This window comes from Melospiza melodia, chromosome 3, assembly GCF_035770615.1.
Source record: "Melospiza melodia melodia isolate bMelMel2 chromosome 3, bMelMel2.pri, whole genome shotgun sequence".
Classification (NCBI taxonomy): Eukaryota; Metazoa; Chordata; class Aves; order Passeriformes; family Passerellidae; genus Melospiza; species Melospiza melodia.
In genome coordinates, this window is record NC_086196.1 from 121945570 (window position 1) to 121969275 (window position 23706).

The following is a 23706-nucleotide window of genomic DNA, read 5'->3' on the forward strand; positions in this document are numbered from 1 at the left end:
TTGGTGCTCTGAGGGGGAGACTGAGGGAAGAAATTTGGCGAGAAATAAATCAGCAAAAATGTAGAGATGGAGAGATATTGATTTTTCTTTCTTGCTCCTACACACAGAGAACATTGATCCACTTCTGCAGCTTTTCAGAGAGTGGCAAGGTAAAAGCTAATGTGCTCTCTGCTCCTTTTGAACTCCTTTAGTCTGATGGTACATTTAGATGAAAAATTAATATGAAACCAAAGGAACATCTTCTGTAATTCTTACTATTGATATTAAAAAAACCTCTCCTGGAAAAAAGAAGTGCTTTGAAAATGAAGATAAGTTCACCAAAGATTAAAGGGTGATAGGAAAGCCTATGGAAGTTAATGAGCATATTTCAAAGGGCTTCAGGTAGGCCTCTCTCTCTTTCTTCCCATTTCTTCCCATTCCAATAAATGATCAAAATAAAAATATTGAAATTTGTAAAAAGAAGTTACTTTTAAAATGTTTTCATACATGTTTCTGAAAAGAAGTTTCACTTTCACCCTCACGTCATATCCAAAAGTTGCTGCAAAACATTGAAAATATCAGAGCTCACCAGCTCTTAAAAGGTGAAGAAACATATGAATGATGAACTTATTAACACAGCATTAATGAAAAATATACAATGAATTTGCTCTAGACTCCTTTGAAAAAATCTGCCAGACATAAAGTTGATGTTGCCTTATAACTTCTTAATTCCCTGCAATATCTTATTTATGTCTCATCTGTTTAATAGTATTTGAATTGTCAAAATTGTTTTGCTAATGCCTCATTCCTCCTAGGGCTGACTGCTAAAGGTATCCCATATGGCACACAAAGTATGTGTTACCCTCCCATTTATTTTTTAAGTAAAATTATGAATGAAATTTGCTTTTGGCTGCCCCATCCTTTTAGGGAATATGTTCTGAATTCCACCTCAGGGGGCATATAAGGTGTGAGGTCTATATATCGTCACCTAAAACCAAATATATATGTAAAATATATATGTAATGAGCTCTATGTGCATCATATAAAACCAAAGAAAAAAATAAGCATGATACTTTAGGCTGACAACATGCTAAATTATGGGGCAAAACAGTAGCAGGAGCTGCATCTTTTTTTTCCACATACAACTGTGTACTTTTGTAAGCCAAGAATACTGATAAACACATTTTTTTGGGAAAATATTTTCTTATTCTACTACTCTTTAAAAATTCTTAAGATATCATGGTCTTAGCGCTGAAGAAATGTGAAATGCTTATAAAGAATTACAAACCCCTCAATCAATACACTCTAAATTCCTTTTGTATTTTCTAGGTGCTGTGTCTTGTAACCAGCACTCCTAAATTAAAATAGACATGTTTAATCCCAGTTAAGTAGTCTGGAGTTTCAAAGTGCTCACCACACACTTTTTAATGGCTTACTTATTTTAACTCCTCAGTTGGCTAAGGCCACTAAGAAATTCATTTATTTATCCAGATTAATTTCCTTAATGGCTTCTGCTGTGGTGACTTCTCTTTTTTTTTTCTTCTTTTGCACTGATAGTGTTGTTCAAATGTTAACTGCAAATATTTCAATTGAAAATGAAAGCTATAGCAGCTATTTTGGATTTGGCACCACAAGTCATTTGGCTTTTTTTCCTTCTCCATAAAGACATAAAAATAACTCTAAGAATGTAATATAAGATGAAAAATATTGTAAATACTTTAAATTCAGCCTATTAAAATATTTTTCAGTTTTCACTTAATAGTAGTTGCTGCTATTACTGTTCACATCAGATTATTTGCTTAATGGGAAGTTTTCAAAAGTGAATTCTAAAGGGGAACTACCAAAATGAAAGCAAATACGTTATAGACATGAAGTATTTTCTGAAAATATTTGGCATTAGCCTATTTATTGCTAACATTCTGTGCATTTAATTTTCAGTCTAGGTCTTTACTCAGGTTCAGATAAGAATGTAGAAATGAAGTAATTTTACCTCATCGCCCTTTTCCCCCACAAGTCCAGGAAATCCACGTTCACCTTTGCTTCCCTATGAAAACATAACATTCAAACAAATATTTTCTATTAGAGAACAATGAATTTCATGCTCTGTAGGGCATTTTATATACACTCAATAAATGCTAGCAGGACGCCCTTACAGCCATAGTACATAAAACATAAAGAAAAGGATCAAAACCATCTGAAAACTTCCAAATAAACCTCCCCACAAGGTGAAAAGAAATGAGTGGTTTGTTCCTAGGAGGCAAAATACTCAAAAGACCTTAGAGTCTTTTGAGTCACCAAGCACCAAAGAGCTTGAGTGCTTGCTGAAATGGAGAAAGTTCACTTCCATGGAATTAGTCTCGATGACAGGAACTATCTATATCTCAAACCATGTGGCTTTTTATCTGATTCCAGAGAAGCAGGATTTTGATTGATGCCAGTGACCCTTCAAGGCCAGGGAAATGGCTGTGCTGCTCCCAGGGGAACAGGGGAAAGGGCACAGGGTGGCCCAGCTGTGTTGCACACGAGGGAAACAGGGGAAGTTTGCCTCTTCACTGCAGGATTCTCACCCAAAATGAGTCCAGAGATAGCAAAGCACTGCTGGGCACTCAGATCTGAGCCAGCTTTAATGGAGGCATGACACAGAAAAGCTGTCTGGGCCTGGGACTCAACTCAGGCTATTTTGCTCACTCAACTTAGACAAAAGGCAAACTGACACATGAAGAGGCCTGAAACATAAAAATCATTTGAACTTTTAGGTTGCCCAATGCCACAGGGATACGGGTGAGACAAAAAAGTCAAGTCTCACAAAGGTAAGAATCTGTCTTTTTGCTTTTAACAAGAGCCAAACCAATGAAAAATACACTCTTCAAAACTTACTTTTGGTCCTTCTCTGCCAGGAATGCCTGGAGGACCTCTTGTGCCAGGATCACCCTGTGGAGCAGACAGAAGATGAAGTGACAAATAAATGTTTTTATGACATAGATCTGATCCATGCAGACTGATCCATGCATACTGCTTCCTTCCTGTCCTTCTGACCAAGCCTCTGTTTTTAACCAAAGCTTCTCTTCAGTCCTTGCTCTCTTCTAAACCATTTACTTGCTCGGGGAGAACTCCTTGTTTTCCTCCCCATCTCTCACACTCTACTCAAACCACACTAACACATTTTTAGCTTTACTTTGGATAGCCCCAGACACACCTGTGTTTAGCTTTGAGCATCTTCCTTTCAAGGATTAGTTAGAGATGAAGGCTACTTGTTACTTTCTCCAGCTTCAAATCTGTAGTTATTTAAAAGTAAATGACCCCTGCATTGCTGAGAGAAGCATTTGCCAGCTAAATTGCAGTATACAGAAGTGCTAACCCAAAACCCTGAGAAATGAAGAATGAAGCTTAAAGAAGCAGCAAGAGAGAGAGCTCTGACAAGAAATGCATGTACAGCAGAAAGGCAGCACAATTACAATCAAAAGGAAAGACTTAAAATAAATCAGATTTGGAAACGAGAAAGTCAATAAACCCTAAGTAGATGTATTAATAAAGGAAAGAAGAAATGATGTGAGCTTTTCATATTGAAATTCTCCTGAGCACAGTTTTCATTTTGAAATATTGCAGAACACTCCAAATTTCATTATTTTCAAAATAATATCTTAGAAATTCTAGACTATTTTTCCCATTTGTATATTACTGAAATTAATGCTACAAACTAAAGTGAAGAACAAAGTATATTTGTAGCAATTCATACTTTGGGCTGGATATGCTGAATAGGCCCTTGCTGTTCTAACACTATTTTGCAAAATTTCTATAAAATTCATTTCTGAAGTATTTTTAAAAAGAAAACAAAAAATTTTAAAAAATATCACAATGCTATTTTAGGCTAGCCCTGTAAGTCAGAACTGAACCTACAGAAGCTCTCAAGTTCACGTTTGTTTAAAAAGCATGTTTATAGCAAAAAAAGACATTTCATCTCTGAAAAATTTACCTTCAGTACAGCACCCATGTCTCCCACAAGTGGAAGTGCAACCTGAAATTAAAAAAGGCATCTGCAGTTAATGTTTTACAAAGCACTATTGATTCTGATGTGTTTCATTGCTTCTAAACTTTGTATCATTACACATAGAGCTGATTTTATATATATATATATGTTGGTTTAATCTACTTTTTAATGAAAAGTCAAAAGAAAAAACAGGTTTTCAGATACAGTAAATATCACAGTCTACCCAACTTACTGATTGTAATTCTTAACTGTAAATGCAATGAAATGTCTCAAACCATGACAACAGCCTAACTCCTGAATATACTAATATTGTTTTTGTAGCACATCAGCAACAGCTCAATGTTACTGGAATGCCTTGTACTCTCACCTGATTATCTTCAACTGCTTTCCTCCTCCTTTCTCCTAGGCTTTGACTCTACTGTCATCAGTAGTACAAATTCTGGAGATGCCAAAGCTAACTTCAATAAATTAGCTCAGATACTGGAAATAATCCAGCTACAGCAACAAAAGCAACATATGTAATATTTTCCCTGCATCTAAGCATTAATAATTAGTGTGTAACTCCTTGGTGCCACTGCTAAATTGCTACCAATACTAAAGCTGAGCCATTTAAATATCAGTCAGTGGATCTATACTGTACTGAAACAGATCCCAGATTTCCAAGACCTGCCATTAAATTTATCTTTAAAGACTCCCTGTTAAAAACTCATTGCCATGGTTGTCATCAGCTTCATTCACATAGTCTCCAATTAATAATTCTCTTTTTTCTGACAATTCCTAAATCTAAAATCATATCTATCCTGGGCATACGATAAAATTAGACACATTCAAAACAAGCTAACTTATTTTGTTTAGCATGTTTCAATTCTTTCAATCTTAAAGAATAAAAATAAAATATAAGCACTTTCTTTAGCATATTCCAAAGACTGCCAGTTAAAAGCAATGAGTGTCAAAGATCAGCTCAAGAGATGCACTGCTGAATATAATTAACCAGAAATATAATCAGCACGCTGTCTGTAGGGTGGCATAACCACTCTTGAAAGCATGCCAAGATGTTTGTTAGGGTGAGACAACACCACCTAGCACAAGTTGAGGACATTGTTATGTAAGGTGTGAGTCCATCCTCTGCACAGAGGTAAACTGTACAGGATCAGCTGCTCTTAAAAACCATTTGACAAGACTTGAAAGCAAAAACCTACATAGCCTGACTTTTCACCCTTCTCCTCAGGACCTTTTTCAGCTAGGCAGGCTATTACCATATCACCTGTTGGTCTTCCTAGTGGACTAGAAGTGTAATTTCCCCAGCCTCTCCCCTTTTCTAATGTTATTTTAGCTGCTCTATCAATGTCTGGCACAGACCCCAAACCCTGAGTGTGGGAGGGTCCTCACCCCAGCTGAAAAGGGCACACATGTACGAGGCCAAGCCAAGTGCATTTGTGCCACACAGCTCCCCTGCTCTGGGTGTAAGGCACGTCCAGCCTGGCTGCAAACACACTCTCCAGAGCCACACATCTGTGTGTTGTTCTCTGAATAAGTGTATGAATTATGCTGGGATTTTGGGAGTGTTAAAATGGTCTTAATTCTCCAGATTCACTCCTGCTTGCTACATCTCCCTGGAAAAAATGTTTTTTTCCAAAGAGAAGAGTATTTCAAGAGAGCAAAAGGCAATAATTGTCCTGTTTGTGAGTTTTACCATTTAGACCTGTCTGTTTAATAGCAGCATCAAACATTTTACTTACATTTAGTTTACAATGTGCTGTGCATTCCAGACTTATTCTACTTATGGATTTTGGCTTTCATTATTAAGCACTTTATCCTCATCTCTCTTGAGTTAAATCTTATTGACTTCAGACAGCCTCTGAATTTTGATTACATCTTCAAAAAGCAAGCAATCTTTTCCACTCCAAATTCAGAATTTTATCTACTTACCCAAATGAAATGAAATCACTGACAAGAACTGAGAATGGGGGAGACCTCTCTTTTCAAGATTGAGAATAATCTGCTAAGTGACACTCAGCTCCATGATTTTTGATAAGCATTAACTACATGGTAATTAATTCTAAGCTTAAGGAAACATCATGATGACAGTCTTGGTTTTACTGAGCCCAAGTACATAACATGGCTGTTTTCTGTCTTTCCCAAGTAAGTATTTCTACTTTATCTTCATATCACTGGTTCTTCTAGGCTTGCTGTGCTATCTCAACTCATAAAAATTTAATATATTTGCACCAAAGCAAATGCAAAAGCTTTCCCTGTATACGTACAGGATCACCTGGAGGGCCTGGTAGTCCTGGCTTTCCATCTCTTCCTGGAGTGCCCTAGAAACAAATGGAAAACTTGAGGGCCTAAATCCTTGATGAGGCACACATTACTTTTTCTTGTATATATATAAAACTGTCACTTACATTAATACCAGGGGTACCTGGAGCTCCTGGCAATCCTGGAGGTCCCCTAGGGCCCTAAGAGCATGAAAGGTCATTTAGGATATAAGAATACTTTTCCTGCAAAACTCTTAAACTGAAGTACTGTTTTTGTATCAAAGAGAAAACTTATACCCTACCTGCACACCTGCTGATCCAGTTGGACCTATAGGACCCTGTAAGAAAACTCCAAATAATCAGTAGTTACACTTTCTGGGATAAGGGAGATGAACTTCACCTAAAAATGCTGAATGTGGGATGTTTGTGCAGTTCTCACTTTGAGAAAGGCTTACTTTAAGATTTGGCTTTAGATCCACATGTAATTTTGCCAAAGTTAGAGACCTCAAGACTTTGCAAATGCCCATTTTTTAGGGCAAGCATTTCCAAAAATTAATGATCTGTAGTGAAACTTGGTATTTAGCAAGAAGATTCATTAAAAAAGCTAATGAGCAGTTGAATAGAAACAGATAATTTACATATAAATGGGTAATTTTAAAAATTCAGATTAGAAAATATTGTGACTGAAAATATTATCTTTAAGTATTATTATTTTAGATTAAGACATTCAGGGTGAATGCCTAGTCACCTTTCACAATTTTTTTCCCTTTATACCAGAGCACTGTCCATAAACTGAATTGTATCAGGTGATACACATTGGTTGACTGAAGAGAGATTGCCTCAGTGAGAGGCAGAGATTGTTTCACTGGAGTAAAACTCCTGCAATAACATGTACCTCCTACCAGGTACACCATCAACATCAGCAATTCTTTTTACTGCAAACTCTGAAGGCACTGCAGGTGGCTTTATTTAAAGGCATTAAAAAGAAAGAAACCTGGGAAACAAGCAGAATAACTGAAACAGTTATTGCAGTACAAATGATTTACTATGAATGCCTCAGATGTTTGTGTCAAGTTGCTGCATGTTTGAACTTAAACTGCAGAGCAACCCTTGAAGCAAACTGAGAGCTGGGAGTCAGGCCAGAAGGGAGTTCATGGCTTTTTATTGTGCTCTGTTTGCCCATTGCAGTTGCTCAGTGATGAACAGCAAGAAGCCCAAATTCTGGTTTACTTACTGGTGATCCCTGAATGCCTATTCCAGGGGGCCCCATCTCCCCAGGTGCTCCCTGTACACCAGGTAGTCCTCTTTCTCCCTGCGAAAGGTACAAGGCTTTCCATCACAAAAGCTCTGAAAATGCAAACTATCATATTATCTTTTTATAAAATAAAATAAAATTTTAAAATATTTTTAGAAACAGAAATAATGTATTTGGCATACCTTTGGACCCCTTGGACCTGGGTTTCCAGGAACACCAGTGGGACCCTAAAAGAAACCCAAAACAAAACAAAACAGGAAAAAACCAAGACAAAAAAAAACAAATTATGTTTTGAAATCCAAGAGACTAAATAAATTTAATGGCCAAAATTAGCAAGCCCTTAGAAATAAACTGTGACAAATTTACATATCTTCCTTGTTAGTGCCAGTGTCGCTAGGATCATTTGTGATACACTATCTCTAGACCACACTAACAGACTAATAGACTTACACTATTTCTATATTTTAGTGCACTTATAATACCACTGTAAAATATATTTTGATTTTGAAATTACAATTAAAAAATACTTGCTTTGTGGATTTTAACTGGAAGTGACTAAGTTTAGACTAGTTACTAGGAAGAAATTCTTTACTATGAGGGTGGAGGCACTGGAACAGGTTGCTGAGAGAAGTTGTGATTTCTCATCCCTGGAAGTGTTCAAAGCCAGGTTGGATGGGGCTTTGGACAGCCTGCTCTAGGGAGAGATGTGCCCTGCCTATGGAAGGGGGTTGGAACTAGATGAACTTTAAAGTATTTTCTAACACAAACCATTCTGTGATTTCTTTCATTGCACAGTGAGAATTCTTTCCCAGTTGCCCCTGCAGAAAATAAAGTCAGGAGAGACTTTTCAGATTATGGACTTACTGGTGTTCCAGGCAGACTTGGTCCAGGAGGCCCCATATCACCTTTTGGACCTGGATGTCCAGGTGGTCCCATAATCCCACCAGGGTCACCCTACAATATAAATTTGAATCACTAACAGAAATGTGAGGATTTTTCCCTATGAAAAATCTCTAAATATTATCAAGTTTATCATAGAAAGTGCCAGTACTTTGAAAAGATATAGAGAAGAAAAAATACCCTCATATTTTCCTTCAAAAAGTTACAGAATTGGAGACATGGGTCATAGAACCATCAACAATAACCAGCATTCTCTTGGTTTTCCATGCTTGCAATGCATCTGATCTACATTTCTTGTTCCCCAGGCTCCTAATATGCAGGTTGTCATTAAACTCTGCCAACTAATTCATAATAACAGCTGAAACAACAGCTGTCTCTCCCAGCTATCAACCACTAGTGCTAAACCTGGGGTCTTGAGTGTATTCCTCTTTACACCTCTGCTCTTATTTCAATACAAGCAATGTCTCTTGTTCCCCATGGCTAAACTCTGCTGTTTATGCAGTAAAATCGAGCCTTTTGTTTTGCTGGCCTCTTGTCCCCTGCAGGCCTCCTGCAACATCCTTTCTGATTTTTTCTGAACCACCATGTCCCATTTTGCAAAATGAGTATATTTTTGTCCTTGTTCCAGTTATTTCTTTTGCCTTTCTTTCAGCTCACTTCAGACTACAGTTTATTGGTTTCCCTGCTACCCCATGATGTATAAATACCACAACACATCCCATAGCTCAGAGCACACCTGTATATCCTCATTTTTTCTCCTTCTTTACATTTAGTATATACACACACATAGTTTTTAGTCCTTGCTGATGGAGATGAATTCTAACTAAGGGATTTCTACACAGCAAAATACAATGTCCTAAGGAGATCCAGCCTTAGCTTACATGTGAGCCAGTGTAGCTGCCCTAGAGCTCTGCCAAGATGAATATGTCTGACTGTGAAGTGGGATTTTGCACATTAGTCTGGGTAGGACACTACCCTGCAAAGGTTGTTCTGTAGTCAGGACCTGAAATGACATTTCTGCACAGCCCAGATCTAAGGGCACAGTCCAATCTCTTTGAAATATTACTTGAATTATTCATCTAAAGAGCAACTAGGTTGCCAAACTGGCCTGAACCATCTCCAAGTGCAGAGATATTTCTTCTCCAAGACACAGGGGGTTGCTGCTGGTACATTTTAAAATCACTTCACACAGCAGCCACACAGATGCACTACAGAAGAATGGAAGGTTTCTCTCAAAGTGAAAATTTAAAATGCTTTAACATATCAAGCTTAATGGAAAACACTTAAAACATACCTTGTCTCCTTTAATTCCTGGGTTTCCTGGTACCCCAGGATCTCCTGGTAAGCCCTGGAATCAATAAAAATATAACTGTACATTTTTATAGCTATTCCCTTAATGGTTATATAAAAGCACAGATGAAAAACAGTTTACACTGGAATATTTACTGTGCATTAGTAATGACTCCAAATGTTAAAGACTATAAGTTAATTAATGCCTCCATAATTAAATATATAAATCATTTTTCTTTAAGTTAAAATGTAATAATCAAGATTATTTTCTGGACCCTACTGGGGAGAATTGCAGAGACAAAACAGTTTATTTCTTCTATTTCAAAGTAATTCCAAGTCTTGAAAATCAACTGTTTTTTCAAGAAACACATAAAAACTTGAATTTTAAGTAAGTGTCTCATCTCTTTTGCCCACGGAGGGCTGCATGATTTCCCGTACTAGTTAATTATTCAAACTGGTATCTTAAAAGCCTCAATTAATTTCTAATACTTCACATTAGTTAATCCAACAATTCCTTTTAAATGTTTTAGATATGTAATGGACAGTCAAACATTTTCACTAAATAAAGTATGTTCCAGCCTTTATTTTGTCTAAATCTTCTCATCTTTCACATTTTGATTTTAACTTCAGTATTTTCCCTTTTCCTTTTCATGAAGGATTTTTATAAATGCAGAGAAATGAAGATAAATGAAAAAGATTAAAATCTAAATAGAAACTATTAAATAACAAGTAAGGCTTAATTGAGTTCTTTCACAATACTGCAACAAATACAGAAATTTTTTTCCATGACCGTTCAATGTTATTCAACCAACTATTTAGTCAAGCATTTTGTTAAGAATACCAGTAATTTTTACAGTAAAGGATAAAATTGCCCAAACTGAACAGTAAAATCTTAGTATGAAACTTAAGCTGGACTGGAAAATGAACTCTCTAAGAAAAAGACAAGGAAACACATATTGTTTTAATTTTTCTTCTCAGTGTAAAACACAGTTTTGTGTACACTGACATATGACAGATGACAACATTTTCATGCCAGTAGTGAATGTTCAGCAGCTGTGTTTGCTTTCTCTGCTGCATTCTGTACTTAGTACAGACAGCTACTCGTTTCACCCAGGCATCCAAACTAGAAGCATAAGAAAGAAAGTACCCTAATGAAGAATATTCTGCTTATACCAACACAAAATCATTATGGAAATGAAAATTTATGCTTACTGATCATGGCCTACCCTATCCATTTTTGATATTGGTATAAAATACATACAGCCTCTCCTCTCTCTTCTTTTCTAAGGATTTCCCAAATTTTTTTTTAGTTGGGCCAAGCTCAAGTGGTTTCTTAGGAAAGAAAGAAGTAATCCTTATCTTCTAGATGACTCTTGGACAATGTAATTTAATGTAAAAAGTAACCCAAACATCCAGATCCACTCCAGGCTATCAAGCAGTGTAAGAAGCACGATATAGATGGTTTACTGAAACTCAAGATAATGGCCTGTTGAGGGAGGCATCCCATCCTACTGTGCTTCAGCCTCTGATAGCTGCAGCACCACCCACAAAAGAGCAGCTATGGTGACTTCTGTGGCACGGCTTCATTGTGCACACACCCCAGCTACAGCTGGAGAAACGGCACAATACATACAGCTTCTCCTGGCAGTCCCCTGGGTCCAACAGGTCCTGGAGGGCCTTGCAGTCCCTGTGAAACGATATAATACACACCTGAGGTAAAAGTCAATCAACTACTGCAATATGGTGTAAAGCATTCTTATATGTGAATATATTAAAACATCAGGCATTTAGAATTGTCTTCCACATGGAGTAAGAAATAGAGAGTTTGCTCATTCTCCCTTACTCTAACATTTAGTTCTGTAAGTCTTGTGGACAGATACGTGCAAAATCCAAAGTATGCATATAAAGCAAATACAAGTAAATACAAAGGGAATACCTAAAGGGAAAGACATAAAAAAAGAAAAGATCAAGATTTTAAGAATCATTTTTACGACAACAATTTTGAGGCTTCTATAGCCACATCCATTCTCACTGGGTCTTCTTTTCATGATCTAAAAATTAAAATACTATCCAACATGAATACTGTTGGGTGGCAGTTAGATTTAATATTTCTAATTCTATCTGTGTTTCATACAATTCAAGGCATCATGAGAGATTCTCAAGAACGTTTGTGCTTCAGTTACTTTTTTCACGGAATCACACAATTGTAGAATGGGTGAAGTTGGAAGCAACCACAGTGGGTTGTCTGGTTCAACCTTCCTGCTCAAGCAGGGTCATTCTAGAGCACACTGCAGTTTCTTTCAATGAGGGAGACTCCACAACCTCCCTGCGCAATTTGTTCCATTGCTCAGTCACTCACAGAGTAAAGAAGTTCTTCCTCATGTTCAGGTGGAATTTCCTGTGCATCAGTTTCTGCCCATTGCCTCTTGTTCTATTGCTTGGCACCACTGGTAAGAGCCTGGAAACCTCATCACCTCATCACCACTTATAAACAGTGATGAGGTGTACTTCTTTTCTCAAGGCTGAACAAGTCCAGCTCCCTCAGTCTTTCCATGTAAGGGAGATGCTCCAATCCCTTAATCATCTTTGCTCTCCACTGGATCTGCTCCAAGAACTCCATGTCCCTTTTGTTCTGAGGAGCCCAGAACTGGACACAGCACTCCAGATGTGCCTCACCAGGGCTGAACAGAAGGGCAAGATCACCTGCCTCACCCTGCTGACCATGCACCCTAATGCACCCCAGGACACCACTGGCCTTCTTGTCCACAAGAACACTGCTGGCTCATGGTGTTGTCCACCAGGGTCTGCAGGTCCTTCTCCAAAGAGCTGCTCTCCAGCAAGTTGTCCCCTATGGGTATTCCTCCCCAGGTACAGGACCCTACACTTTCCTCTGTTGAGTTTCAGACAGTTCTCTGCCCATCTCTCAGACCTGTCATGGTCCCTCTGAAGGGCTGCACAGCCCTCTGGGGTATTGGCCTCTCCTCCCAGATTTTGTGTTGTAGGGAACTTGCTGAGGATGCCTCTGTTCCTTCATCCAAATCCTTGATGAACCAACTAAACAAGACTGGGCCCAGTACTGAACCCTGGGGGACACCACCAGGGACAGGCCTCCAGCCAGACCCTGTGCCATGATTATGAGCCTCTGGTATTTGCTGTTCAGTTCTGAATCCACCTCGCTGTCCACTCATGCAGGCCACACTTCCTGAGGTTTGCCTGTGAGGACAGACTCAAAGCCAGGCCATGACTGCTGTAACATTACCTGCTGCCTCACAGGACTAAACAAAGGAGCTGCTCGAGTACTGGCATGATTGCTCCTTGCCTCACTAAGCATAAAGAGAATTCACCCAGCTACCAGAGGATTTCTAATTACAAAATGGGTGCTCATATTCTCAAGTGACAAAATAACACCTGAGTGTTGCTTGAATATTCCTTTCTGTGTGACGCTGAGAGCAACAAGAACTTAATGTATAACGTAAATTTTATGTAAAATAGTCATGATCCAAGCACAAACTTTTGATATAAATTATTTGCATTCTTTGCCCATTAATACTAGACAAAGAGTTGATAGCTTCAGAGTCCTGTTATCTAACGGCATAGAATGCAATTGTTATTGGATGAAATAACTTTCACTTACCTTTGATCCTGGATTTCCAATAAGACCAGGTGGTCCAGGATCTCCCATTTCACCCTAATGATTTTGTTTGAGAAAACAAAGAAATCCAAGTTTACTGCTATGTCTCCCAGTATCAGCTAAGTATACTGGCAATGTATACAGTATGTACAAGTCCAAAAATACCTTATTTCCTTTTGATCCCTCCATTCCAGTCTCTCCCTGAAAATAGTAAATGCAACTATAAGAAGTTAGAAATTAAAGTAGGATCAAATAAGAGCTTAATTTGCTACCTTAAAATATTGTTATGCAGTTTGCAGACTTAAATATTGAGAAAATATAAATTTCTGATGCCTTTTGCAAACTCTGAAAGACATAGCAACCTAATTTCTTCTGCAAGTTTTCCCAATGTTTTAAAGAAAAAATGTTTGAAAACACTACATTTCCTTAGCAGCATTTCCAGTCTATTCATCACCACTACATCTCTTCTGGTAACCAATATTCACCTCCAAGCCCACATATTATTACAGTAGGACTTATTCTGATTATTATAATATGTTAATAAAAAATCTCAGTAACCTTGAGTTTTATATTTAAAAGCACAACTAGTTTTGATCAAATATTGTAAGAGAGGACAAAAAACTAATTCCAAACATGGAACATAGGTAAAGAGAGTCTTACAGAATGAGTGTTCTGAAAATTTGTCTCAAAATAAGAAAAAAGTTATGCACACATTAAACAGCTGTATGAGAACAGCCTGATGTTAATTGCCACACTAGTGGCATCAAAACAGCACAGTTCAGGCCACATAAAACTTTCTGGAAAAGCTGAAAGAAAGAACCTTCAGGGAATAAAAAAAAAAAGCATGTGCTCTAAACTCAGTTCATGGACAGTACCAGCAACAGAAATGTTGAAAATCAGGGCACCTCTGTTTTTTATTTATAACCTGGGAGACCTTGATGGACATGTAAGAAGGAGACAATACATATGCTATTCCACATAATCCCTGCATCTAGTGGATGTCTACAAAGAAAAGAATTACAGAATGAATATGGTGTGACAGTAATCTCAACTGTGTATTATTCACAGCAGTGAATATTCAAAACATGTTATACTTACTGGGTCTCCTTTGTCCCCTTTTTCAGAAGGCTCTCCCTAAGGAAAAGTAGAAAAGAGGTTAACAGATTTATTTAAAATGGTAAATAGCACATATGTCTAGTTTTGCTGAAGAGTCTTGGAAAATGTGGCTATTTTAAAACTGTCTAAAATACAAATATATGTATTAGAAAGTTTGCTTGAGAGATGATGTTGATTTAATGCCAAGACCATGACATTCATGATCCCTTTAAGCAGGAGCTCAAGGGAGGGTCAAGAACATGAACTAAAGAGAGTAATCATGCATCCAAATCTAAAAAATTCTCAAGCACAGGTGCTTTATAACACACAGAATCATAAATCTGTTGTATCAATGGAGTAAAAATACTGTTTCTGCCTGCATGAAAATTATATAGGAATATATAGGTATGACCAAAGAAATCAAGAAGCCTCACAGCTGAATGGGAAAACAACTATTAATCAGTAGAACTATGTACAGCACATGTTCCCAGAAAAGTAAAATACAATTCTGTTCCCAAGTAATACCATCTGAATCATACTGTAAAATTTATGCTTAAACTAAAATATACTAAATAAGAATGTTAATGTGCAAATTTTAATAATTTAAAGCTTCTTGTTTTTTCATATAGATATTGAAGATCATAACTTGAAAAAGTATGACTGTCACCTAATTAATTAGGCAGCCTCTGATCATAAACATATATAAAAATAATTTTAAATAGGTATTAAGTAACAGTCTGAATGCTATTAAAGCTAAACGTTTGGTGAGCTGGTAAAACAGGGAAATTTACTTGCCTATGTAAATACCCTCCAATAAGGGGCTTGAATAAAGTCTAAGGACATTTAGAGATGGACAACTTTTCCCATACCCACATATTTTCCCTTGATCTCCGGTATATTTTACAAGATTTCATTCAAAATCAGTACATTGCATCAACTTCTAGCACATGAGCACAGAAGTAAGGAATTAACTCACCTTTTCTCCTTTTGCACCAGTCATTCCCAATTCTCCTTGTTGACCCTTTTAATAAAATTAATTATATTTAAAATCTTTGTATTCTGGCAAATGTAAATAACCCCCTCCTCTTCTTTAAATGTACTTTTTTCTGTGTGGGCTACAAAATCTTAACGATTATTACAATGGAAATCAAACTTAAACATCTGCAAATGAATTTAAATGGCTGTTTTCTATAGAAGATCTGCAGGCTTCTCAATAAAGTGTTGTCAATTGTGTCACATATCCAGAGCACTTGTCTCTTCTCTTAAAAGTCTGAAAGGCATGCAATTGTTAAAATATCAGTGAGCTCTTTATACAGGACAGATACCTATAAACAATAAAGTATGCATTCAGAATTAGATTTCCATGTAATTTTTAGAGGCTGTCTGTGAGTATTTTTGATATAGAAAGCCTCATCGCTACAGAGAAACTGCTTTAAATATTCATTATTTACTATCCAAAATATTTTCTGAATTTCAACTTTTTCAGAGTCTTTCCAACATAACTGGCAGGGCAGCTCATTTGACTTCTCAGATGGCATTATAGAAACCATACATAATTCCTTCAGCATTTCCCCTTTCTATTTATACTAAAGGAGAAAGGATCACATGCTGCCTCTGCAGGATAACACGATGAGTTGAATATTGGTCTACACAATCAAAGTGCCAGTCATCTCAAAAATCTATTCCTTCAAAGCCCATTGGGATAAATCAAATAAAATGCACTGTGTTGAGGGTGGCAGGGACAGGTTGGGTAGGCCCTTTGAAACTTCTCCAAATTCATCCCAAATGCTTACAATGTCTCCTTTCTGGCCTTTAAGTCCAGGGGTCCCAAGTATTCCCAGTAGTCTTGTGTCACTCTGGAAAGAAATATTACCACAAATATTAGAAAATGCCACCATTTAGTTCCAGTAACAACTTGTTTACCATAACAATCTATTGTAATTAACCAGCTGTAAATTCAGAAGTCCTAATTTACCACTAGAAAGGGAATAATAATAAATGCCCATGCAGTACAAGTAGGTAATGTGTTGCAGACCACATCCTTTATCACGCATTCACATTCCTGCCACACTAGCAGAAAATGAACAAAAGCATAAAAGACAAATGTCTATGTTACCTATTGCTATGCAAATCTATGATTTTTTTTTAAAGTTCAACATGTATAACATATTTTTATGGTCATTGTTACAAAGCATTTCTCAAGCATGTTAGAAAAGAAGAAAACCCCCAAATTATATGAAAAAGAACCTAAAGCTTTTTACTTTTGAGTACCATGAAATGTAAAAAAAACGTAGATCTAATTTAAGTCTACTCCAGTAGAAAGACAAAGGACAGGGAACAGGCTCCTCACATTGCTTCTCAAGGAAGACAGACTTAAGGACCAGAAGGTTCAGGTTCTATACTTGCTCAGCTGTTATTGCACTGCATTTATTTACTCTTCTGTACAAAGTAAAGACACAATAAAACACAAAGCAAATGGTTTCCTTTTCACAAAGTCAGACATCCTAAGGGGAGCATGTTTCTTTGCAATGACAATGGAAAAAAAACCAAAACCCAATAACCCTGAAAAATGAGCTCCTGTCAAGAGCAGGGAATCCCAATCCTAGAACACATGCCACTGGGGTGAGCAGGAACCCTGAGTAAGCCAACTCCCCTTGTCATATCCCAGCTTCCATAGTTCTAAAATGGGAAAATATCACAATGAATAAATGTGCAATTTACACTGTGTTAATATTTTCAGAACATGGTAACTGAATATAAATTGAAAAAAATCAATAATTATTTTAGAAATGCTAATTTCCTGATGGATTCCCCTTGGTGTTTAGGGTTTGTAACACTGTGAGTATACTAATTATCAAAATCACCTTCAGAACAAGATGCAGAAACCCAGATACCTGAGTACTGATGAGAAGTAGTTGACCACCACTGGGCTGAGAATCCAGGTGTCTGTTACTGTGAGTACGCTAAAAATTATGATTTATACTCAGTTGTGGTTTCTTTTTTTTGTATATATGAAGGGGAAAAAAAGGGAAAAGGCTTTTAGACCAAACAATTACCCTTATATTTTTTGCATTTTTATAGGTAATTTGCTCTTTAAAACCAAATGTTGGTAAAATACACCAAAGCAAAAAAAATCTTAGAAAGTTAATGCTGAATTATCCCATAATAGTCTAAAACTACTACAAATTATAGTGATCCAAAACATTTCCTGACCAGATTATGTTATAGTTTCCATTTCTTTGTGTTTTGATTTAATTTTCTATTTTTATGTGTTGGAGAACATTGTTGATGAAACTGATTTACATGCCCTTTCCAAAGATATTTAGAAGCCAGTTCAGCTAAACAACCTTATATCTACATATGGAAAACTGGTAAGTATGAAGGATGACAAACAGAAGCCTTGAAGACCCAAGCAAAGAATAGCAAGGTCTTAGAGTATAAAAGTGCAAATCATGAGGCATTGTGTATCCATCTCTGAAGGAATGTTACATACAGGGCAGAACTAGTTTCTTGGCAAAAAGAAGAGAACAAAATGCGTTTATTGAACACATGTGAAGCATCTGATTCATGCTGAAAATCCAAAAGACTTAACAAGAAGGAATATAAAAACAGTCACCTGTAAAGACAGGCACGCAGGAAGAATGAGGGCAGCAATGCTCCAGCACTGTCTCCCACCCCATTATGGATCAATGCTACTACTTATCCTCAGCAGGTTCCTCTCACCTTCATTAAGGGAAGACTGCTGATCTTGGTTTGCTGTTCAGCACAATTTGCTGCTGCAATCAGCAGTTGTATTTATAGTGCTCTTTCACTGTATACATGGATCAAGTAAATTATGCTTCCAAAGGCTTGCACTCCAGCCTCCTTAAAAATCACTCTGATAAAGTGATTGATGCTGACCCAGAAAAATCCTGCTTGCAATAAATTATTTAAATACATTGTGCAATTACCAATACTTATTACAGCAATCAGAAATTGCCATACAGCAATTAGAAAATTTGCAAACAATCGGATAATAAACAGAGAAATTAGAAAACCAGAAAAAACCATTGTTAATTATGATGGGCCTTAAGAGCCAACACATTTCTTGGTATCAGTTTCTCATGGTTCCTAGAAATACTAACACAAAGAAGCCATACTAATATTCTTAGGATAAAAAAAAGAAAGGTGTGAAAATACTTCTAACAACTAAAATGTGGTCAATACCTGAACACTTTAATCACCCAACCGAAAGAATACCTTGTGACATCCTTGAAAACTTGGATAAAATGATGGAAGATGACACCACCATTCTCTGTGCTGTAGGGAACCTCAAAAACCTCAGAGTATCACTCAAATATCATTTCACTAATGATAACTGAGGCACACTGCAAATTCAATACTGGAATGTGAAAGACTGCTTGATGTCTCCAAGGTGCTGTGGACAAAATATGTTTCTGTCACAATATGTAACAGCATGGAGAAAAAACAAGTTACTGGTGCATACATCTGCCTAAGTGCATCAATAGGAAAGCAGAGAAGCTGTTTTTTCTTTGAAGACCTCTTTGTCTTGTCCTTGGTGGGAATATCTCAATCCCATCCTAAAATGTATAGGAATTAATAGGTTTGTTGTTGTAGACTTAAGAGTCTGTTTTAGACTCTAAGAGTCAACTTTAACTAGAAGTTTGCATATTTAGAACCTTCTACTTGAATCAGAAAATCAACTCCTCTTTCATCTGGAATCAAACAGCATTTCCTTGTTGAACAGTTAATTGCTTAAGACAGAGTCATTAAAGTCTTCAAACTAGACAGCTGAAGTAAGAAGAAAGTTGATAAGTTATCCAGGCTTTAAAAGATAATTAATTTATAGACACATACCATCTGGTCTACATTTTTTCCAGAAGATTGTTAGTTAGGAAATATTATCCACCTTAAGATTACTTAGAGCATTATAGTTATAAGAAACACAACTTTTGGAGACAGAGGTGTGTCATTTCCTGGAGATCATCACTGTTTATATTTCCTCTTGCAGAAGTAACCTTAAAGAGACTATCACGATTAAAGAGATTGATAAGGCAGAGGTGGGGAATGAGTTACAAAAAATATGGTATCAATAGAGAAAACATTGCTGGTATCAGTGAAAGCTTTTTGGCAGGAAAAAGAATCTGGTAAGGAAACCAAACGTGAAAGCCAAAATATGTAAAACTTCAATGCATGTACATGAAACAGGAGACCAATACAGAAACTAAGTCTCTAGGCATAAAAAATGCTCTATGCTTAACTCCTAATACATGCTTCTAAGGTGATATACTGATTTGGGATGGATTAAATATCATAATTAATATCAAAGAAATCACTTCAGTGATAAAAGCAGCTGGAAAGGTATGTTTGACATGAACTTACTCCAGAATCCCTGTTCAAGGAAAGATTTTAGCACTCATCTGGGAATGCTAAATAAGAAAAATACCCTGAATACATGTGCATTCTATTCATGTATAGTTAATGCATTCTAATATTAAAATAAATTAATCCCCTCCAGGCTTGACCTGCTTGACTTAAGTTGTGATACACACATTAACCACTGTACTGGGGAAATAATGCTGGAATAGTGCATCTTGAATTTTTGAACAAAATGGTTTTCTGATCAGAGAGGTTGCATACTCCCAAATCAATTAAGCAAACTTATCCATTCTCATACAATGGCAGACACTACCACAGCTTAAATGACTTGAAATACCTGAAATAAGAATGTAAAAGCTTTGTCAAGGTGAACACAATCCTATGCAATTTTAACATTTTTAGTCTTTTAATTTCTTTTTGCTGCAGGTGGTTTTATAATTGACACAATATTTTTATTAGTCTGTAATACAAACATAAGGACAATTCTCATGGACTACTGGCAGGTATTTTTTAAATTATGCCTCCTTGTCTTTCTATTTTACTCTTAGAATCATGGTAGAGTTGGTCAAGAAAGAAATGTCAAATTCAGTTTAAAGCAAATAAGTTTAGAAATGGGGAGCTGGTGCTTCACACTAACAGCCAGGTGGTCCCCACATTTCCTTTCTGACTTTCACCAGTCAAAACCAAGTAATCAGAAGATGGATGGGAGGCAAGACACATGGCAGCAGGATAGATGACAAGGCAGGAATGTGACTGGAGTGTGGACTGAAACTTGTAGAGGGATGCAGAAAGGGAACCGGAAAGAAACTACCTTTTGAATTAATTTGAAATTAGGTTTGGAAAGTGGTTTGGAATGAGGAACCAAAACTTTCATCATTTCTCCCTTAGATACTACTTAGTCATAAACCCACACAGACACCAAATCAAATCTCCATACCTCATTATAATGCTTGTTCAATGAATCCAGGATTCCTTTTAGTCCAGATGGGCCCTATATGGAAAAAATATGCATCAGAAGGTCATTTTAATTTAACAAATTTTATGTTTATTTGCATATCTTTTTTTAAAAAGCAGTGGAGATGTAAAAGTTGTTGGGTTTTTTTTTGGGGGGGTGTACAGTAAATTATCTTCTGTAACTTCATTATTTCTTTTTTCTGAGAGAGGAAGAAGAAAGTTAGTTTTTAAATCTCTGAATTTTGAAAACCAGCAACTTATTTTCAAGTGAACTGGTCAGTCAGACCTGGCAGCAATTAAATCCATATAAATTTTAATACAAGTTCCTTCTGGTATGAACAATATTCTTGTTCTGCAGCATTTTAAAGCTCTTCTCCACTAACTCGAAGCACAAGTTTTGATGTAAAGCAGCTCCTAGTGTGAGTGAACAGCTAGGAGTTTAACCTGGGAGTACAGCAAGTTAAATTGAGGAAAGTGAGAATTCTCCAGAATATTAAGTCTCTAGTTTTATTAGCATTGCAAATTTTTACTTAAACACATGTTTCATCAAGAAATTAAACACTGTAAAAGGAACTTCCTGATCAAATTAACATTTAGTACAGAAACACTGAAAAATGTGCTCAGGAAAAACCATTTTTGGACATTAAACCTGCCCATTTTTAGGCATATTCTGCCAAAAAGCATGCCCTCAATGAGATTTTTAAGTTTGATAGATGGAGCAGAACACAGAAAGTACCATCAGTTCTTAGGCCTCAATTAAATTTACAAGTTAGTGTAGCTACTCTCTTTGAGTTGAAGCTTTCACATAAAGCAATACGAACAACAACCACTCATGATGGCTGTAAGAAACATTTGACTGCATTTATAACATTACAAAATATCAAGTAAGTAATTTAGCCTGATTGACCTGGATGTAAAACAGACAGGGTGCAAAAGCAACTCTCCTCCTCTGGGGCTTTTTATAATTACAATTTATCCTCTGCAGCTTTTGTTTTAGTGTGGGTACTAGGAAAACTTGGAGGCCACTTGAAACATCTCAGGTGTTTCATTCCCTCTTTCTTCCCTAAACTGGAAGAGACAAAAGTGTCTTTCTGTTAGTTTGAAGTGAATTGTCACTTCAAATTTATGGTAAAATTAAGATCAATTTGGTCGTGATGTCTTCACTAAGATCTCACTCCACTCTGATTTCTGATGCTAAGGACAGAATTTTTACTTTGCTATCCATAATAAAGCTGGCAATTCAGAACTGGGACTGAAGCATAATGACACTGCCTAGACATCTCAACATCAACACTGTAAACCTGCTGTACTGAATCCTTTAACCCAGGATTCCTGGAGAAATCTGAAATCCTGCAAAGAGTCAAAAATAAGAACTTACTCTCCCTGTGCATTTGACATCATGTATCATGCTTCTTTTACAGTTTTCCACAACTCAAACTGCTGCAGCCACACAACCCAGGAAGAAATGAATGCTGCCATCAACCCCAAACTCTCAGATATTATTTGTACATAAATAAATAATTTTTGACAGGACGAAAAGTACATTGGCACAGTTATGAAAAACAAGCATATCCTCAAAAATTCCCAGATTGTCTCATGACTAAGACAGTCAAGGAGAACTTCAGGCATTTGGGTTGCATTCTTGACTATGCCACAGCCTTTGCATTACCAGTTTAGTATTTCTGTTTTCCAAAAATTGATATAAATTTAATAATTTTACATTTCTAGATTTTTTCTATAATAAAAAACTAGTAAAACAAGTGTACAACAACAGAAGATATTTTTATTCAAGACTTTTTACCAAATCCCAGTCTCTTTTCTTCCACAGTTTCACTACACTAATATAGTTGCACAGTCTACTCTGAAGTATCTACAGACTAAAAAACCCCAGCAGCATTGGTTTGAACGTGGAGAAGCAATGAAATTAACAACAGTTGAAGAATTATTCTACCAGAAGTTTCTAGCTTTTGGATGAGAATTTTGCACATCTGCCACTTTGAAGCTCACTTGAGCAGGATTTCCTTTTTTTCTAATATCAAGTTGTGTAATTGAGAAAAGTGAAGCACACAGAGTAGAGTTGTATGAATAAGAAAAGAACTGAAAATGTGTCCTGATTGTTTCCCAAAATTGTAAACAGGTTTCAGATGTTATTTCTACAGACAAGGCAGGAATAGAAACACAGGTGCTTAAAGGGAAATAGCTCCAAACTGTGAAATTACTGGGGTTTACAACATATTTTCCTCCCTTAACTTTTATAGTTCAGCTGCATTTCTGTAAAGATGAGACTGTTGAAAAAATCTACCCAATCTCACAGTCCATGCATAAAATGGGTAACAAGTAAATTGCATTGGTTGCATCTCAAAAATAGGCCATTTCAGAGAACACAGTCTGCAAGTGACTCAGTGCAGTTACTTTATCCCTGTATTTCACTTTGGTGTCTGCCCATTAAAATAAGACCCAGTTTTTCTGTTTATTTTAATGCAAAACCTTATGAAACTCATCAGGGCAGATGTACAATATTGCATAACTATTCCAAAGAGCAAATGGAAAGAATGATGAAAACATGATGTCTCTCACAATAGGACATAAGAACGAAATTACATTTTGATATGGATAAAAAAACTTTATGCATAGAAACAAGCAATATGACCAACCTTTGCCAGCCTTTCCCATACTAAAATGGAAGTGTTTCCAATATTCTTCTAAGAAGCAGCTGAAAGTCCAGGAGAAGCAGAAATGCTACTGACAATTTTCACTTATCATTGCTTTGATTTCTTCTTTATTTTAATTAAGTGATAACATTCACTCAGTCCCAAAATATTGGTAGAGGAATGACAGTATTTCCTGAGGCAGAGGAAATGAAATTTCCAAGGTGAACTGCTGGCTACTTAAGATAACTAGTTTGGGGGCACTGACATATGTATTGAATCACAACAACAAAAGTGCATGTAATTAAATGGAGAAGTTCAAGTGAACT

At 36.6% G+C, this 23706-nt stretch overlaps 1 protein-coding gene across 3 annotated transcripts in view; it reads right to left on the minus strand.

Moving 5' to 3' along the window:
* COL19A1 (collagen type XIX alpha 1 chain) overlaps window positions 1-23706 on the minus strand; it is a 181860-nt gene that overhangs the window by 33628 nt on the left and 124526 nt on the right. For all 3 annotated transcript variants that reach the window (XR_010027253.1, XM_063152974.1, XM_063152975.1), the window contains exons 17-33: window positions 20713-20766; window positions 16190-16252; window positions 15373-15417; window positions 14400-14435; window positions 13467-13502; window positions 13305-13358; window positions 11304-11357; window positions 9675-9728; window positions 8345-8434; window positions 7663-7707; window positions 7460-7537; window positions 6528-6563; window positions 6373-6426; window positions 6232-6285; window positions 3953-3994; window positions 2857-2910; window positions 1970-2023 (exon numbers count right to left, since the gene is read on the minus strand). Coding sequence is in view for 2 of the 3 variants with exons in the window: in XM_063152974.1 (XP_063009044.1) it covers window positions 1970-2023; window positions 2857-2910; window positions 3953-3994; window positions 6232-6285; window positions 6373-6426; window positions 6528-6563; window positions 7460-7537; window positions 7663-7707; window positions 8345-8434; window positions 9675-9728; window positions 11304-11357; window positions 13305-13358; window positions 13467-13502; window positions 14400-14435; window positions 15373-15417; window positions 16190-16252; window positions 20713-20766 (903 nt within the window). In the remaining variant the exon portion in view is untranslated. The remainder of the gene's footprint in view (window positions 1-1969; window positions 2024-2856; window positions 2911-3952; window positions 3995-6231; window positions 6286-6372; window positions 6427-6527; window positions 6564-7459; window positions 7538-7662; window positions 7708-8344; window positions 8435-9674; window positions 9729-11303; window positions 11358-13304; window positions 13359-13466; window positions 13503-14399; window positions 14436-15372; window positions 15418-16189; window positions 16253-20712; window positions 20767-23706) is intronic.